General features: G+C 42.3%; 1 protein-coding gene across 4 annotated transcripts in view; it reads left to right on the top strand.

The window, feature by feature from the left end:
- The window catches only part of ypel1 (yippee-like 1), a 32,387-nt gene extending 23,165 nt beyond the window's left edge, over positions 1-9,222 (top strand). For all 4 annotated transcript variants that reach the window (XM_071204255.1, XM_071204254.1, XM_071204253.1 and 1 more), the window contains exons 4-6: positions 5,525-5,568; positions 6,223-6,331; positions 7,904-9,222. In XM_071204255.1, coding sequence (XP_071060356.1) covers positions 5,525-5,568; positions 6,223-6,331; positions 7,904-7,993 — 243 coding nt within the window. In that variant the 3' untranslated portion in view covers positions 7,994-9,222. The remainder of the gene's footprint in view (positions 1-5,524; positions 5,569-6,222; positions 6,332-7,903) is intronic.
- The last annotated feature ends 10,668 nt before the right edge of the window (positions 9,223-19,890 follow it).

The raw sequence follows: 19,890 nt of genomic DNA, 5'->3' as shown, positions 1-19,890 counted from the left end.
TTGGGAGGAACGGCCCCCCTGATCTGAACCGGAGTGGTGGTTTGTTACTGGACTTCTGTGCTAGTCATGGATTGGCCATAACAAACACCATGTTCGAACATAAAGATGCTCATAAGTGTACGTGGTACCAGAGCACCCTAGGCAGAAGGTCCATGATCGATTTCGTTATCGTATCATCGGACCTGAGGCCGTATATTTTGGACACTCGGTTAAAGAGAGGGGCGGAGTTGTCAACTGATCACCATCTGGTGGTGAGTTGGGTCGAGTGGCGGGGGAAGCCTCTGGATAGACCTGGTAAGCCCAAACGTGTAGTTCGGGTGAACTGGGAACGTCTGCAGGAGGCCCAAGTTCAGGAGGCCTTCAACTCACGTAGTCGTGGTGGAGGGGGTCTGCAGTTCGGTGGACTAAGGATTGCACCACTGCTTTTTGCAGATGATGTGGTTCTAATGGCTTCATCGGTCTGCGACCTTCAGCACTCACTGGATCGGTTCGCAACCGAGTGTGAAGCGGCTGGGATGAGGATCAGCACCTCCAAATCTGAGGCCATGGTTCTCAGCAGGAAACCGATGGACTGTCCACTCCAAGTAGGGAATGAGTCCTTACCCCAAGTGAAGGAGTTCAAGTATCTCGGGGTCTTGTTCTCGAGTGAGGGAACAATGGAGCGTGAGATGGGCCGGAGAATCGGAGCAGCGGGAGCGGTACTGCATTCGCTTTACCGCACCGTTGTGACGAAAAGGGAGCTGAGCCAGAAGGCAAAGCTCTCTGTCTACCGGGCCTTTTTTGGTTCCTAACCTCACCTATGGTCATGAAGGATGGGTCATGACCGAAAGAACGAGATCGCGGATACAAGCGGCCGAGATGGGTTTTCTCCGCAGGGTGGCTGGTGTCTCCCTTAGGGATAAGGTGAGAAGTTCGGTCATCAGGGAGGGACTCGGAGTTGAGCCGCTCCTCCTTCGCGTCGAAAGGAGCCAGTTGAGGTGGTTCGGGCACCTAGTTAGGATGCCACCTGGGCGCCTCCTTAGGGAGGTGTTCCAGGCACGTCCATCTGGGAAGAGACCAAGGGGTAGACCTAGGACCAGGTGGAGGGATTATATCTCTTCGCTGGCCTGGGAGCGCCTTGGGATCCCCCAGTCAGAGCTGGTTGATGTCGCCAGGGAAAAGAAAGTTTGGGGCTCTCTGCTGGAACTGCTACCCCCGCGACCCGACCACGGATAAGCGGGAGAAGATGGATGGATGGATGGTATTTTGCTGGTGAGAGATTTTAGTTGCTTTAGCGTGAAGCTAGTAAGCCTACCATTTGATTTGTTTTAGATCGGCACAACATGTTTCATATGCAGACCTTATTTTCCTGTTCCATGTTCAAATCAACCATTTTCAGTGGTACGCTGAGAAAGAGTAATGTTTTTGGTCATGGAAAATTAGGTAAAGGTCATGGAAAAGTCATTGAAAATCATTGGTGAAAAAGTGTATGAACCCTGCATTAAGCTAATGTCAAATGGGACATATACATTTTTCTTTTTTAAATACTTGTGCAATTTAGTATCTACAGTGCCTACCAACCATAAACGTTGTTGTGTAGCTAACAACAATTATTGACAATTCAAATATAAATAGAATATTTTTTAGTGATATCATTAAAATGTTGGGGTAATGTATGACTTGTGAGCAAGTCAGCAGTTATTCATTTCAATTATAATAACTGATAATCAATGAAAATGTTAGCATGAAGCCACTGGCTTCCTTCAGTTTTTCTCTAGTAAATAATATCTATATACTCTTGCTCAGTATATCTGTTAATTAGTTATGGCCAAGGAGCCATTCAAAAAGCTCAAATATAACAAAATAAATAAAAGCATTGCATAACAAAGTTTAAGATAGTTTAATCCGTTAAAAAAACAACCTTAAATTGAATCTCAAATAGAGCTTTGGGGTTTAACAGGATGCATTTAAGTTTAGGCTGAACCCTCACCTAGCACAGCCGGGCATCTGTTGGGACAGATGGTTCAAGTCAACTCAGCAGGCTTGTTAATAGCTTTAAGTTAATCTTCATTTCACTTGGACCGTAATAAAAATCATGTTTTTCTTTATTTTGGTGAAATCTGATGTTGTGTTCCTGTTAGAGAACTCACTGCAGTCGAAGCATGTTAGCCTCTGCTGGCTTGGATTTGTATTTGGTGTGTTGGGCTGAAGGGTTGGATTTCTCTGTGCGAGGTATTGTTTCCCTCAGTCCCGCGTGGTCAAGAGGATTCAGGGATTTTGAGATTTGCTTTGTAGAATTCATTTCTTGGGAACAAGCGGTTTTAAAACAAATGCAATTGAAGCAGCTTAAGGAAAACTAGCTCTGTAACTGCTCTCCTGTTTGCTCATGGTTTATTAAGCAAGACTCTTACATTTTGGAAACAGTCCTTGCCTGATCCTGTTGGGCCCGCTAATAGGATTGTTGGGAGTCTTAGTGCAGCACCAAAAGCTGTCTGGCTTCTATCTCCATTAAAAAAACATGATCCAAATATTTCCTTTTTTTTACTGTTCTTGTAAGAATTAGCTTTTTAGATTCCAAATGGGCTATGTAAGAAGCATACTCCTGCCTCCTGGGTTTTTTTGTAGCCCAGTAAAGCTTGCTCTGGTAGAGAGACAAAAACACTGGCAAAGTAAAAATAGACTGTGGGAAACAGATAAGGGCAGCGAGAGATGGAGCCGTCCCTTTTGGCCAGTGGTTAAGTTGATGTCGGAGCCACAGTGAGACGCAGATATGACACACAGCTCTTGTCACATGTAGTAACCCCTCCTTCCCCTCTGTGGATATAAACACTGCGGAGAGGACTTGTTGTTGGCTCCACGGGGGCCGACCTAGTTCCCTCTGGCAGCTAAGGTCACATGTCTTGTGGCTGTGGACTGTGAACAATGAACTTGGAGGATGTAACAGTAAGAGCTCAACACCTACAGTGAGCAAAGACGGGGGGCAGAGTAAAACAAATAAATAATTTGTATCATTCAGTTCCAAGACAACTATCTGAAATCAAGTTATCCAACACTCGAGCAGCTGATAATCGTCCCCTGAGCGTCAGTGGTGGTGGTGTCTGTGGTCAGAGGAGGCAGCTGGCGCTCCTATTAGAGGTATTAGCTCAGTGCTCTCAACCACAGCCGCAGACCTATCTGCCGCACTCATTTGCAATGGAAAGAAGCAAAGCCGATTGGGGCCTGTCTGCCGGCCAAGGATGTCAGGGTTATAGGAAGAGAAGCCTCTGTCGTCACCCACTGTGCAGTGTTTACATGAATATACAGTAACGTCATGTGTGTGTGCTCAACCGCGTGCAGGCTGCAGGATATTTATAAAGATAGACTTTGTTTAACCTCGTATATTCATCAGGGGTGTGTGATTGATTTGTGTTGAGTACAGTTTTTTTTGTTATCATATGCATGTGAGAGAGGTATTTCCTCAGGGTTAGTCCAGTCACAATTATTACATTGTGAACTTATCATACAATAGCTGCCCCTAATGATTTTTACTGACCTGGCCTGTTTGTAAACTTTACATGTTTAGCTTAAAGTGGACCTATCATGCTATATTTGAATAATATATTGTAGGGCCATACCTATATAAAACATGTCTGTGAAGTTTTTTTTTTCAAAATACCAAACAGATCATGCATTTTAGCCATTTGGGTATGGAGGAAAAGAGAGAGGGTTGTGTTTTCTGACACTTGGTGAGTTCCCTGACACACCGGAGGAGACACAAATTCATGTATAAAAGACGTACAAAAGTGCATTTTGCATGATAGGTCCCCTTTAAATACAGCCAGAATAAACAACGGTTTCCCCCACGTTTAAGGCATTGCTCAGAATTGAGAATTGTTGCCCAAGATTACATGGGCTTAAGAATCAAAGTGTTCTGATCTTTGAAAGGCAGTATTTGCAGAATTACGCTAGTTTATTATCATATCGGTGGCAAAAAATTGTCCTAAAATGACAATAATATTGTTTATTAAGTATTTTTGAGTATTTATTTCGCACGGATAATTAAGTTTAGATTTAATAAATAAAAATGTTTGGATAGATTTTTATCTTTTACAGGTGCTCAAAGACAAAGTACACCCTGTACAGCGAGTAAAACTCTAACACAGAAAAGACCTGTCTATGCCTCGTTGGAGATTTCTCATTTTCCATTGTTTGCTTCCTGGGTTCTGCGACGTGTGAATACCCAAATCAACAACAAATCAACAACAAATGACCGGATTGGCCCAAATGGACCAATCCGCGGAGCACCTCACACACCAGGATCCCTTGGCTAACTAACAGGGAGTCCCCATTGACTTGCATAGAGCTCCCTGAGCGCAGGTAATAGACGAGTTGGGATGGCGGAGAAATGCTCTCTGCAGACCCATTCTCACAGCGTTAGAAAAAAATGTCTTACTCCATATCAAGCCACACTTATTGTTTTTACTTCGGCTGTGAGTGTTTGTGTGTGCTCAGGATGAGTTTCCCTTGTTCTCGCTGCATCGCCGACACGGAAACCTGTCCGCTCCTCGCAGCAGCTCGCAGCGTCCCGACCAATCAGAGCACAGTGGGCTCACAGGGGGGGGGGGGGCAGGAGCTCCAACTAGCCGTTTAGGACGGAGAGTGAATACACATACTATACAGAGATGTTGTTTGAGAAACCAATGTGAGTTTGGAACATTGAACAATTTAAATCTATTTTAGTAGACCTCAACAATGGAAACATGATCAGTTGAAATGGCCATGACATGGGACCTTTAAAGGTTTTACTGCTTTAAGGCTGAAGTACTTGGCAGCATAAAGGAAAAGTTTGTCTGAAGGCGTTTGTGTGGCTTTATCTTTGCTACCTGCAGGAACTTGGACGTGTTTTTCGAACCCTCCTCGCTGGAAACGTTGTTGAGATGTGCACAGTGACTTGTTCACACCGTGCTCTCTTTCTCTGCTAAGACATTGACATGTACATTTGTTCCAAAGAACAGAGTGCAAACAAAACAGTGTTTGTTTAGAAAAAGTCTCCACGGGGACCTTTAACATAATGCAATTCCTCCGAAATAGAGGCAAACAGATTCCAGCATGGACTCATTTGGAGTTGACGAGGATTTAAAAGATGATTCAATCAGGACTCGTAATGGGCTGTCTGTGTGTGCAGTAATATCCTATGAACTGTATCTCGCTAAACATTATTGTCAAAGCTTCCCCTCTGAGAATACACTGAACATCTGTAACGCTGCATTCCCACAATGAAGCCTGGCGCCCTGAGTTTGCAGCAGGGACAACTCGAGGGGAAAATAAGGAGTCCAACAACAAACAACATCTCTCTCGTCATTAACGTTAATAGATAATAGACTAGTTTCGATGCCTCATTGTATTCCTCACCTCCAGCCAAATGTGTGTGTGGGACTGTGACGAGGTGGATAACAAGTATGCACAGCAGATACTGGGAGAAAAGCACCCCAGGGCGGCAGTTGCTCACATTCTTGTACCGTGTATCGTCTGCTCACATTATGTTTCTCTCTCTTTCTCATTGCAGTCATTTCAAGGCAGTCAAGGAAGAGCCTATCTGTTTAATTCAGTGTAAGTATGAGACACACACACACACACAATTTCCACATTCCAGACGATTATTTATCAAATATGTCATTGTGTAAATATCTTATTGAAGCCACAGTAGTCAACCTTATATCATTACAATAGCAATATTAAGGTTATTTCCCCCATGTGGTCAAACTCACCATATCCTACAACAGTGACTGTGCCGTAGTTCACCCGTGTGTTCTGAGAGATCGTCAGGTGTGCCTTGGGATATTGTCCAATTTGACTTAATCGGTTTCTGCAAATGCGATCCAACAGTCTGTGGTCTCAAGCCAGCTAGAAAACTAATCTCCAAACAAAACACCCTTCACTTCAAAAAAAGAACACGGACTATTATCTATCTGAGAAACTATAATGGTAAAACCCACAAAGGTGTCTGAGAGAGCTCTCAAAGCCAGTTCCATTGTAGCAGAACCAAATTGAGAGACTCATCATTAAACTGTAATTGCATATGCTGAATGGCTGGGCTACAATGGGGCACCGTTTTGCTTGTTTTTTAATGTAAAAAGTGTACCGCTGTTCAAAAAAGGATGAACAACGCTGTCTGACAGGATGCACCTTTTCAGTGAAAGATTCTTGCCGCTCTTCTCCCGCTCTCCCTGACCTCCACGTCCCTCTCTCCCCCCCCCCCTGCAGGGTGAATGTCGGCTGCGGGCCAGCTGAGGAGCGGGTTCTCCTCACAGGTTTACATGCTGTGGCTGACATCTACTGTGAAAACTGTAAAACCACCCTTGGCTGGAAATATGTAAGTCCTTCAACTTTTACCCCAGCTCTTTTCCTGTCCCATCTAAATGTCTATTGATGCACCGTTTACGCCTGCCACTGCGTTGTCGGGCAACTCTGTGGCTTCCTGGCCTGCTAGGGGACAAATTATGCTATAAAAGGGTCGAAGGAACACGGTTTCTCTCGTTAAAGCATTGCTTGTTAAAACCACGGTGACAGTTTTTCTTATTTGCTCAGGGTTATATTTAGGCATAGAGATTAAGCACTCTGTGGTCTCCTAGTGTCGAGGTAATTACAGTGCTTAAAGGCTGGCTCCAGACTGGTACCTCTGAGAGTCTACAGTGATTAAATACCAAGCCATTTCGAAGAGGCGCGTCCCGGTAACTGTCTGACGAGACCATCGAAGGGAGGAAAATAACTCAACAAATGATAAGACAGAGACTCACTTAAAGCTGCTCCTTCAGTGACAAAAACAATTAGACTCTTAAAGAAAGCCTCACACGCAAAAGCAGAGCAAAGCTGGTTTACAAGGCTGAGCAAATAATCCAGGAGACAGACTCGCATGGACAGGAGTCTCTTGGAGCTGAGCGGAACTCATCCAGCACTCCAGGATGTGCTCTCAGACATGGAGTCAGGACATTTGAAAGAGGTGGTTTGGTAGCTAGGAAACGTGTCCTGTTTATCTACAATAATGCACAATGTGGCCAGATAAATGACTGTGCATATTTCATAGTCTTTCTGCCTGTTTGACCCCAAATTAAATGTACTGCCTAGTTACTGCAAACTTTTTTACGTTATGTTAAAGTCAATTAATTTAAAACCTTTTTTGTTTTTTAAATTCCCTTTGTGGGTAGGCTTACCTAATATTTGTTTTCCTCTGAGCTTTCAATCATTATCATTAAATCATTTTTACTTTTGCATTAATGTGAACGCTTGATTTTACTGTCTGTTAAGGTTGAGTGATTCTTTTAGTTTTTTTCTACAGATTAGTGAGTATTTATTATTTTCTCAATATATGTTTTGGAATATAAGGAATGGTGAATCACAGGTCATCCCATGTATTACCTTGCATCCTTCTTTATTTATTTTGAACAAGATCCCCCTTCACCCACCCTCAGGGAACACACCTTGGCAGGTGATGTGTTCACAATACAGCATTTCACAAGTGCACGTTTTCACAGCCATACTTTACCACCATTCTCTTTATCATTATGCATGCTTCTGCTGCTTTTGATTAATTGGTTTGTTAATATTTTTTAATTGGAGAGAAATGCCTTAGTCACACCTTCACAGTGTGCAAAATGTACAAGCCCTTTTTGATATTGGATTATAATAAACTTTAAGAATTAAAAAGCAGAAAGTCTTTGCACTTTAGAAGATGGTATGACGTCTTTTTCTGTCCAATAACAAATGAATGAATCTACTAATGTTTCAGCTTTACTTGTACGTATACTGACGGGTACTCTATTAACGATATATAGAAAATGTATTGGAGCAGAAGTAAAGGGTATGAAAAGAAGACTCAAGTACCTGAGTATATGTACTCACCACTGCTTGTAACTTTGTCCCTTTCCTGTGTGTTTTTATTTGACAGGAACACGCGTTTGAGAGCAGTCAAAAGTACAAAGAGGGAAAGTTCATCATCGAGCTGGCACACATGATCAAAGACAACGGATGGGAGTGATGCTCCTCTTCTCACTCTCTGACCTTGGAATGCTTTTTAGTGAACTGCATGGAGCGATGACCATCGACCACCTTGCCCCCTCCCGAGCCCCCTTAAAAAGAAAAACTCCACGAACCTCCACCCCATCGCCTCTTTCACACGCACACACACCCAGCTGCTCATCGTGAGAGGGACAAAATGGCGACAGAGGAGCAACTGGAGTGCTGTGGTTACTTTGAAGAGTGTGTGTTCTCCTTCACAGAGCGGGATTTTTGGGGTCTGCTTTCCTCACTCTCCCCTCACCGAACCACGCTAACAAGTGACTGTGGTGTCATGGCGACCACTATGCGAATGGAGATAGACTTCACTGAGAGGACATGTGTTTGTTTTCTTTATGTTGCTCACCCAGCGAGACGGGTGACGATTTATTTTTAATGTTATTTACTATATCTTTATCTTCTGAGTTTCAGGACTTGGTTTGATAGCAGATGGGTGTTACTGGTTAGCATTTTATTCCCTGTCAAGTCTGTCCTGTTGTGTGTTTTTGTTGTTGTTGGTTTTTATTTGTCTCTTTGCCTTTAGCTGAGCATGCTTTTCTTTGCTGATGTCCAAATGAGCAATCAGGGACGGGTGGGGAGCGGAGGGGAAAGGGAGTTTTTATGTAGTTACAAATATGTAGCAGCATCTTGCTTTAAAAAAAAAAAAAGATGAAAAAATTGGCGAAGGATGGGATGCAGTAGTGTGGGATGTTATTCCTGATATATTTTTATTGTTTTATCTTTTTTTCTTTCTTGTTAATTTTCTTAACTTCTCCCCCCTTCTGGTACTTCTCAGCACCCAAAAAGCATAAGGAGCAGCACCTCCGATTTGTTGGACATAAATGGATATGTATAACTATAAATATATATATATAGATATTTAAATATTTGTAGTGTTTGGCTAAGTGCGATTGTGGCTGGTCCCATTTTGCAGCAGTACCACAAGTTAAAAGGAGAGAAAATTGTTTCTAGACTGGGGAACCTGACATCAGTGGCCACATGTCATAAAGCATTAAGGCGGACTGTATTATTCCATTGTCTAGTAATGAAACAATCAGAGAGACAACTACATATGAATATATATATATATATACACACGCATACTATGGTTACATATCCATAGATGCTATGAAACTGTTCATCGTACGTAAATATTGGAGTGAGTGTGTGTGTGTGTGTGTGTGTGTGTGTGTGTGTGTGTGTGTGTGTGTGTGTGTGTGTGTGTGTGTGTGTGTGTGTGTGTGTGTGTGTGTGTGTGTGTGTGTGTGTGTGTGTGTGTGTGTGTGTGTGTGTGTGTGTGTGTGTGTGTGTGTGTGTGTGTGTGTGTGTGTGTGTGTGTGTGTGTGTGTGTGTGTGTGTGTGTGTGTGTGTGTGTGTGTGTGTGTGTGTGTGTGTGTGTGTGTGTGTGTGTGTGGTCATGCATTACACAGTGACGTACTTGAACGTTGCTATTTCGTTTGCACTTTGCAGAGGCCTTTGGTTCATCTCAGTTTAGAGGCAAAACTTTAGTTCGCTCTTGTCTGTATTTTTATACTTTTGTTTTTTTAAATGGCCTTTCTCACAGATGAACGACAGATTGTTGTAGACGGAAAGAAAGTTTGACCTGGACAGTTTGAGGTGTTTTCGTAGTTTTTCGTTACGACTGAAGCTAGATGCTTCTACAAGTTTTGGTTTTACTTCAATAAGATCAACAACTGATGCTTTTCCTCTTAGTTTTTCTCAAGAAAAGTTTAGTTTCCGATTCTTTGCTGCTATCGTAGAAATGCGGCCATTTCCTTCTCGCTCTTGTAGGTCTTTTTGCACTTTAAATGCTTATCCGTCTCTCTCTATCTTTCTCTTAGAGCATATGAATTGTCTCTTTGTGATTTGCCTCTAAGCCGTATGAATCTTGTGCCTCTTCAAATCTCCCCTCTTATTTTTCTGTTGTGCAGTGCATAACTTGAAAAATTATTTGTGAACATGTGTCTTCCCCCTTCTGTGGCCCTCAAAAGAATTGTTTTTCACATAGATCCTTATAAAATGTATCTTTTTTCTTTTCTTTTCACAACAGAAACTTTTACATAAACACTTTTATTTTCTACATTTAAGATTTAGAGGTGCAAAAACAGATGGATATTTCTCAGAGTAAAGCATAGAGGAGGAGGTTTGGAGCATGCGGGATGCCTTAGGCTTGTTGTTTGACTTTTTATTGTAAGGATAACAAAAAAAGTTGGCAGCAGGTGGAGGTTGGGCGGGATGGGAGAAATTTAAAAATCAGCAGTGATTGATTACTTTGCCGGCAAGGTTAGTCAGATCACATGACCTTTTTATCCTAAAAAACGATGACAATGCAAACCCATACCTACTTGAACATTTAAAGACATAAACAGCTGAAATATTGGCCCGTGTTAAAGTTTTTGTACATAAACTAACATATTTAAGGTTTTATACGTATTTCTACTGGGTTGGTTCTTTTACTTCCCCAACTTGAAGCACTTTTGTTCACTGTACCTCTGACTGTGTGAGTGTGTCTGTGTGTGTGCATGCAGGCCGGCACACGAAGGTGAATGTTTAGTTTCTTTTCCGCAGACACTTTATTTGTTTCTCTTTTTTTGGTTTGGAAGCGTTTTTATTTGTCCTGATGTTTTCCTTCTTTCGCAGCTGTTTGGTTTCTCTCCCGGTGATCCGTGAGGTCGAGAGCCAGGTTAGTTTGTTTGGAAGTGATTTATCATTGTTTTACGTTGCTTTTCTGTTAGCTTGTTTATTTAGCCTGTTTGGTGAGAGCCCGTTAGAGGGCCGATGTTAAGGTCCCTGCTGAGCCGTGTGGACATAGGGGGGCGAGCTGGAATCTCCCACCGTGTCACAGGGAGACCCTTTCACCACTAGTCAGCAGGGCTTTCAGGGGATGAGACGCACACTCTGGCGGCCTTTTTGGAGGTTCTTAGCTGTTGTCACCGCTGGCTGTATGTATCTGATTGTATTTCTTAATTTTGCTGGTTGTGACCGAAAATGAATGGTTACTTCCCTGATATTGATTTCTTGTTTTGATAAAGTTAGCTTCTTACCTATCGAAGCTCAGTCTCTACATCCAGTTGTGGGACTATTTTTAACTACTCTTCAAATAAAGCACTCAGTATTCCACAATCCACTGCGCACATGTATTTTTAAAGGGGAACTGTTTTGGCTAACAGTCAGTGTTTCAAATGTTCACCTGCCATGATTCAGAAGTTTACTTCAGGGGGCGTCGATTGTTTTTACAACTCACTTTAGATGAACGCGCTAACTGACAAAAAGCCTTGCGTTCCTAGAGACACTGCACTCGGAAAATAGCGATGTGAATATTGAAAAATAAATGAGCTAGCCAGCTCCCAACGGAGTCCGTTTAACTAACGCTGGCCAGCCGCCTGCGGTGCTGTTTATTTATGTAACCAGTGTAGCATGTTAGTATAGTGGAATTGGCTAGCTAGCTAGCTTAGTAGTATGTTGCAAAAACAATGGATGCCACTGAGGGTGTGTCGCTACGGTCGCTACCCTTTGACGTCAGTGTCTGGTTGAGTAAAAGGTGCAACAGAGTACATTTCGGACTACACTAATCAGTGATGCAGGGTGTAGAACCTTCAAACAGAGAAGCATTCAATCAAAACTCCTCAGCCTGGTGTTGTGTTTCTCTTTAATGGTGCATTTAAGCGATTACGAAGGGATCTCATTGATATTTTGTGTTCTTGTTTTCATCAGTGCTAGGGCTACATTTCATGAACTCTGGTATTCACCACTTTGTGGGCCATTTCATGGTGATACACTTGAAAACTACTGAGACTGAAAGTTCAGGTTTGGCTGTCTGTTTTTCAAAAGTCTGATCATATATCATGATCTACCCAACAAACAGGAGTTAAAACTGTTCAACCTACATCAGACTCATATCAGAAAATGTCTAAATCCAGCCCTTGATTTAGATTTATAACTTTATGAACCTTTTCCAATGACACTGGTAGATACATTTTTCTACAAACAAACAAAAACTACCTTACCAGACCATTCATGTCTGCCTATGGTAACTGAATGGACTTGTTAGCTGTTCCATGCACAGAGCCAGTTCCTCCAATGGACCTCCACATAGGCGCCAGCAGTGGTTGCTCGCAGAGCCTCTTTACTCGCCCTGCGCTCAGTCAGTTTAAGTTGAATCAACAAAAAGCAGTTGCCAGTGTCACCACCGGTGTGTACCAAAAAGACCCAGGTTCTACCGAATGCATCAGTGTCATGTGTTAATGCCGGGAAGGAAGTCAGGGGTCGAGCGTCTCCTGGAGATTTAAATTCTATACCAAAATGAAAGAGGAGAAATCCTATCTCGTATGACATTGTCTTTTGGTAGAATGTTTTGATTCTCTGAACACAACAGTGTCAAAGCAGCCTGGATGAAAATGCTAATATTTGCTGCTGAAAAACTGTTTACTTTTTATTGTTATTTTTGTTTTATTGTGACACTGGCTACCAACTTCATAAGCTCTGTTACTTTCTATATCTGTACCCAAAGCGTAATCAAAGGCAAGATTGGTATAGCCTACAGGGGAAAAGACTGTACAAGTTATTTTCTTAGGGCTTTTAAACCACAGTTTAAGGTCTAAAGCATGTTGTATTTATAATGGCTATATGTTGTGCCTGTTTTATTTAATTTTTTTCCTAAATTTAAAACAAAACTATTATATGCTTTTCATTTGACTACATTGCTTTGCATTCTGTCTGTTTTAACTCTAATGTAAACTATCAGATATCACAATAAATTTTCAATGGCATTGAGTTGTGGATGTGTGAAGTTGTGAATTGTAGGGACTGTTTTGTTAAGGTATTGGAAAGTAAAGTGTGAATATTTATTTAAAAGCATATACTACCTTGTATTTAATCATCAGAAGAGATTGAATATGTCACTTTTTTTGCATCTTTTTTATAATAACTAAAGTGTTGAGCAGATTGTCTAACATTTACAAAATATCTAATATATTTGAGGTCATTTTGATACATTTAAAATAGAGCAAATGTGAAAGCCATTTCACAGTCGGTAAATGTGTGAAAAAGCCACAACACATGACACATTATGAAAACAAACATAATTGTGTTGCAGAAGTACAGAGCTAAAAAAAAGAGGAACTTGTCTGGGGCGGTTGTGCGATTCCTGTGAAAGAGGATAAAATGAACCTTGTCAGTTCAGCACATAGGCCAAACGTCTGATTAAATATTACAAGCCTGGCAGGAAATATGTCAGAAATTGCCCTTAAAGTATAGAACAATCAGTGGAGCGTGAAATTCACTTGCTGATGTGTGGGTCTCCGGGAGAGAGGCTGGTAGACTGTCAAGTAATTAGTTTAAAAGAGAGAGACCTGCACAGTTTCCCTGATGCTGCTTCTTTTTTGTTCTTGCTGACCCAGAGGTCAGCTGTAGTCTGCAGCCACACTTCCTCTTCACAAGTTTACACTTCTCAGAACTTCACTCTGGTTAAACGTTGCATATGACCCGACAAAGCTGTTGAAAAAGGGGAACTAGTTATCTTTCATGGGTTTCAAAGTGTATTCCTCAGATATATGTCCACATGATTTTCTTGAAAGCAATTAAGGGCTTACATCAACAAAACTATTTAAATACTTTTCTTAAAACTGCTGGAATGTAACTAAGTACAATTACTCAAACTACCCAGCATTATATAATGTAGTTGCAAATATCCTTACCTGCTGTAAAGTTCCTACGAAGTTCCTATGATTACACATTAATGATTCAATAATTACATTTCTACATTGTGAAATGAAGCATAATACATATTTTAACTTGTACTTTAAGTTTATTTAGTTAATACTTCTACTTAAGTAAGATGTAAGAGTATTTTTACACTGTAGTACAGCTACTTATAATAAAGTAACATTTGCAAGTATTTGAATACCACTGTATTCCAGAATAATATAACCTTTTAAAATGTCAGGCCAAGATATGAATAAATCAAATAAAAGATCAAATACAATTTGGTTAGAAAACAGGTTGTGCTTGTATCCTATATTTGGTTTTTACATACACAGTTTTAATTTTGGTTTCAGGTACTCCACACGATTGCAATGGGAAGGGGAAATGGTAAATGGACTTTCTGAGTCTCTCCAACCCCTCAAAGTGCTTTTTGATATGGTAGTCACATATACCCATTGACACACATTTATACAGAGGCCACCTGCTTAGAAAAACGTACATTGACAAACATTTACACCAGTGAATTGATAAACCAATTTGAGTTTAAGTTGTGACTTGTTGACTGCTGGGGTTTGGAATCGAACCACTGACCTTACAATTCATGAGCCACAGCTGTGCTACAGGTAAAACATTTGCTAACTACTGTTTGTGCAAGCTTAATTCATGCAAGTTAGAAACTTGGGTTCTCATCTGTTATCTGTTATCATCGTTTTCTTATTCTGGTTAATGATTCTGTATTCAGATGGGTTATAGCAGACAGCTCAAACAAATATACTTCCTGTTTGGTAAACAGTTTTCCAACGCCTTTGATGATTCATTCATGTCTGAGGCTGCAGCTTGTTTTACTGTAAGTCATCTTGTTTTATACTGAGGGGTGTTTATTTTGACATCGCAATTTTTTTTAAATGAGGACGAGGTAAAATGTATTATAATTAATAAAAAGATCTTTGAAACCGATGGACTGTCCACTCCAAGTAGGGAATGAGTCCTTACCCCAAGTGAAGGAGTTAAAGTATCTCGGGGTCTTGTTCTCGAGTGAGGGAACAATGGAGCGTGAGATGGGCCGGAGAATCGGAGCAGCGCAGGGGCGGTTCTAGGGGGGGCCAGTGCCCCCCTAACACTGACCTGTGGCCCCCCTAACAATGAAAAAAAATTGTTTTGTTTTTTTTAAATGTATATTTTCTGGTACTCGGTTTGCCAAAAACCGCAGGATTTTGTTGCTGTAATGTGAGATTGTGCAGACACCCTTATGTAAAGTAGAGATGTAACTGTTCATTCCCTTTATTTTTATATAAATATGGTGTGAGTGCAAACATTGCACTATAACTTAAGCTGAAGCTAACAGTAATAACTATAAGATCTATCTGAAATAAATACACTGAACAAAAATATAAATGCAACACTTTTGTTTTTGCTCCCATTTTTCATGAGATGAACTCAAAGATCTAAAACATTTTCTATATACACAAAATACCCATTTCTCTCGAATATTGTTCACAAATCTAAAAAAATCTGTGATAGTGAGCACTTCTCCTTTGCCGAGATAATCCATCCCACCTCACAGTAGGGCTCTGCATCTTCACTGGTCTCACGATTCGATTCGATTACGATTATCCTGTCAACGATTCGATTCGGTTCGATATCCCGGTGCATCACGGTGCATCACGATTCATACCAATGCGTTGCATCCTCAATTTTCTATATTACTGCACATGGCTTATTTTTCATCAATGCATACATGCAGTAAATACATATGAACTCTCTTTTTATTATTTAGAAAGTGCTTCAGAAATCAATAACATAAATGTCTTGGCATTAATTTATAAACCAAAATAAATGAATTGTATAGGTCTAGCCTCCGTGTGTGAAGTTGTTCCATCCTCAAAAACAGAAAAAATAATGCTTCTGCAGTCTAGCTGCAGCTTCTAGCCACGGCCTTCTGTTAAAAAAGGACACTGAATGTCCTGAATGAGGCATCACACACAGGACTTGAGTCTGAACACAGCAGACAACAGGAGTATTTACAACAGCATAAACAAACTAAAATAGTGCATGTGGGTACACACTCACATTCTCTGTCTTACTGTTGCATACATCCCATGAATGTATGAGACTAAGTTAGCTTCATTATATCTCAGTGATTAAGTGAATAATAAAGTTTCTATCGGGTCACTATCAGCCTGTCACTCATTATTTTCAGGGAGGGGGCGTGGCTTGGAGGAACGGAGGAGACGGTGATCGCGGAAGCTTTTTTCCTCCTGCCTTCACAAACACGTATTTATCGTCTGGAAATTGCTAGAGGACATTCATACTTTGCAATCCAAGACTTAATTAAATCCACCAAAAACCTGACATGATTGTAACGCGATTATTTTTGAAAAACATAAATCCCTGTCTGTGTCTCTGAGCCGCAGCGACACGGAGTGTTCAGAGCGGGTCTTTCTGCTGTGGGTTCTGGACTGGTGTTCTTGTGTTGGTGGATAAAGCAGACTGCTCGGTGTTCGGTGTTGCTGTGCCGCTGTCACGTCTGTTCCCTGATCTCTGCGTCACCGACCGATTTGATATTAAAGTGACGTTATAGTAAAGCCGCGGCCGGAAAATCAGGAAGCAACGTTACTACTCTATAACCGATTATCTTCCGTCACTGCATCGAGACCGAATCGTCCGCATCGCAATGCATCGTAGAAACGATTATTTTCAACACCCCTACCTCACAGGTGTGGCATATCAAGATGCTGATTAGACAGCATGATTATTGCACAGGTGTGCCTTAGGCTGGCCACTCTAAAATGTTCAGTTTTATCACACGGCACAATACCACAGATGTCGCAAGTTTTGAGGGAGCGTGCAATTGGCATGCTGACAGGAGGAATGTCCTCCAGAGCTGTTGCCCGTTAATTGAATGTTCATTTCTCTACCATAAGCCGTCTCCAAAGGCGTTTCAGAGAATTTGGCAGTACATCCAACAGGCCTCACAACCGCAGACCACGTGTAACCACACCAGCCCAGGACCTCCACATCCAGCATGTTCACCTCCAAGATCGTCTGAGACCAGACACTCGGACAGCTGCTGCAACAATCGGTTTGCATAACCAAATAATTTCTGCACAAACTGTCAGAAACCGTCTCAGGGAAGCTCATCTGCATGCTCGTCGTCCTCATCGGGGTCTCGACCTGACTCCGGTTCGTCGTTGTAACCGATTTGAGTGGGCAACTGCTCACATTCGATGCCGTCTGGCACGTTGGAGAGGTGTTGTCTTCACGGATAAATCCCAGTTTTCACTGTTCAGGGCAGATGGCAGACAGCGTGTGTGGCGTCGTGTGGGTGAGCGGTTTTCTGATGTCAATGTTGTGAATCGAGTGGCCCATGGTGGTGGTGGGGTTATGGTATGGGCAGGTGTATGTTATGGACGACGAACACAGGTGCATTTTATTGATGGCATTGTGAATGCACAGAGATACCGTGACGAGATCCTGAGGCCCATTGTTGTGCCATTCATCCACGACCATCACCTCATGTTGCAGCATGATAATGCACAGCCCCATGTTGCAAGGATCTGTACACAATTCCTGGAGGCTGAAAACATCCCAGTTCTTGCATGGCCAGCATACTCACCGGACATGTCACCCATTGAGCATGTTTCGGATGCTCTGGATCGGTGTATACGACAGCGTGTTCCAGTTCCTGCCATTATCCAGCAACTTCGCACAGCCATTGAAGAGGAGTGGACCAACATTCCACAGGCCACAATCAACAACCTGATCAACTATATGCAAAGGAGATGTGTTGCACTGCGTGAGGCAAATGGTGGTCACACCAGATACTGACTGGTTTTTGGACCCCCCCAGACCCCCCCAATAAAGCAAAACTGCACGTTTCAGAGTGGCCTTTTATTGTGGCCAGCCTAAGGCACACCTGTGCAATAATCATGCTGTCTAATCAGCATCTTGATATGCCACACCTGTGAGGTGGGATGGATTATCTCGGCAAAGGAGAAGTGCTCACTATCACAGATTTTTTCAGATTTGTGAACAATATTTGAGAGAAATGGTTATTTTGTGTATATAGAAAATGTTTTAGATCTTTGAGTTCATCTCATGAAAAATGGGAGCAAAAACAAAAGTGTTGCATTTATATTTTTGTTCAGTGTAAGTGTACTGAAACAAATACCAATAACTCTATTGCATTGTTTTCTTATGCGCAATTACTTCATACTGTCTAGTTCTCTTTTTCGTCCTGCATTTATTGTGCCCCCCTCAGAAAATAACTGGCCCCCCAGTGGCCCCCCAGTCAAATTGGTCTAGAACCGCCACTGGAGCAGCGGGAGCGGTACTGCAGTCGCTTTACCGCACCATTGTGACAAAAAGGGAGCTGAGCTAGAAGGCAAAGCTCTCTGTCTACCGGGCCATTTTCGTTCCTACCCTCACCTATGGTCATGAAGGATGGGTCATGACCGAAAGAACGAGATCGTGGATACAAGCGGCCGAGATGGGTTTTCTCCGCAGGGTGGCTGGTGTCTCCATAGGGATAAGGTGAGAAGTTCGGTCATCGGGGAGGGACTCGGAGTTGAGCCGCTCCTCCTTCGCGTCGAAAGGAGCCAGTTGAGGTGGTTCGGGCACCTAGTTAGGATGCCACCTGGGCGCTTCCCTAGGGAGGTGTTCCAGGCACGTCTAGCTGGGAAGAGACCAAGGGGTAGACCTAGGACCAGGTGGAGGGATTATATCTCTTCGCTAGCCTGGGAGCGCCTTGGGATCCCCGAGTCAGAGCTGGTTGATGTGGCCAGGGAAAAGAAAGTTTGGGGCTCTCTGCTGGAACTGCTACCCCCGCGACCCGACCACGGATATGCGGGAGAAGATGGATGGATGGATCTTTGAAAAATAATTATAATATGTTAAATAATTAGACAATAATAACTAATACATTAATGTGTGCATTACTTTTATCTAAACGTAAACTCAGGAGCGAACGTGCCTTTTCTATTGCAGCCCCAAGACTGTGGTACAGCATCCCCCTCCCTATCAGATCGGCCCCCTCCATTGACTACTTTAAATCCAGGCTAAAAACGTACTTGTATTCTCTGGCGTTTGACTCCAGACGTGCAATAGATGCCGTGTGTAAATTGAAAAGATAATACATTTGCAACATAGGTAGTCCAAATGTTTGGAAATGCATGTGTGTATAATAGGAAGATGAATCCACGAGGATATCCATCCAGGACCGATGATCCAGGACCACAGCCACGACTCGCGATCCAGGACCGCAGGATCATCCATGACTCCGGATCCCGGCGTATATAGACACCAAAAAGAAAGGAAGTTGGGTTAATCGGAACATGAGAGTACACAGGTATAGACAGAGAGAAGGAAGAAGTAAGATGTCCCCCGACAAACTAAGCCTATATCAGCAAAACTAGGGGCTGAATCTAATCAGCCCTAACTATAAGCTTTATCAAAAAGGAAGGTCTTAAGCGCACTCTTAAAAACGGATAGGGTGTCTGCCGCCCGAACACAAACTGGAAGCTGATTCCACAAATGTGGAGCTTGATAAGAAAAGGCTCTGGCTCCCATTGTACTTTTAGAGATTCTAGGAACAACCAACAACCCTGCATTCTTGGAACGCAATGCCCTAGTAGGACAGTAGGGTATAATGAGTTCTTTAAGGTAAGATGGCGCCTGCCCATTAAGGGCTTTGTAGGCGAGAAGAAGAATTTTAAATTCTATCCTGTGTTCTATAGGGAGCCAGTGTAAGGCAGCCAGAACAGGAGTAATGTGGTCCCTTTTCCTAACTTTGGTTAGTACACGAGCTGCAGCATTTTGAATCAGCTGAAGCGACTTGACTGACTTCTTGGTACTCCCTGATAATAAAGAGTTACAATAATCCAGCCTAGAAGTAACAAATGCATGGACTAGTTTCTCTGCATCGTTTTGAGGCAAGATATGCCTGATTTTTGCAATGTTACGTCGATGGAAGTAGGCGGTCCTTGAAATTGATTTTATGTGGGCGTTAAAGGATAAATCCTGATCAAATATAACACCAAGATTCCTTACAGTCTCACTGGAGGCCAAATTAATGCCATCCATAGTTAGTATATCTTTAGATAATTTGTTTCGTAGATTCTTCGGGCCAAGTTCAGTTTTGGTCGTGTTTAACATCAAAAAGTTTAAGGTCATCCACGT

The sequence above is a fragment of the Pseudochaenichthys georgianus genome, chromosome 9 (genome assembly GCF_902827115.2).
Source record: "Pseudochaenichthys georgianus chromosome 9, fPseGeo1.2, whole genome shotgun sequence".
NCBI classification, from domain to species: domain Eukaryota; kingdom Metazoa; phylum Chordata; class Actinopteri; order Perciformes; family Channichthyidae; genus Pseudochaenichthys; species Pseudochaenichthys georgianus.
Note: the sequence above shows the minus strand (reverse complement) of the source record. Positions and strands in the feature narration are given on the sequence as shown.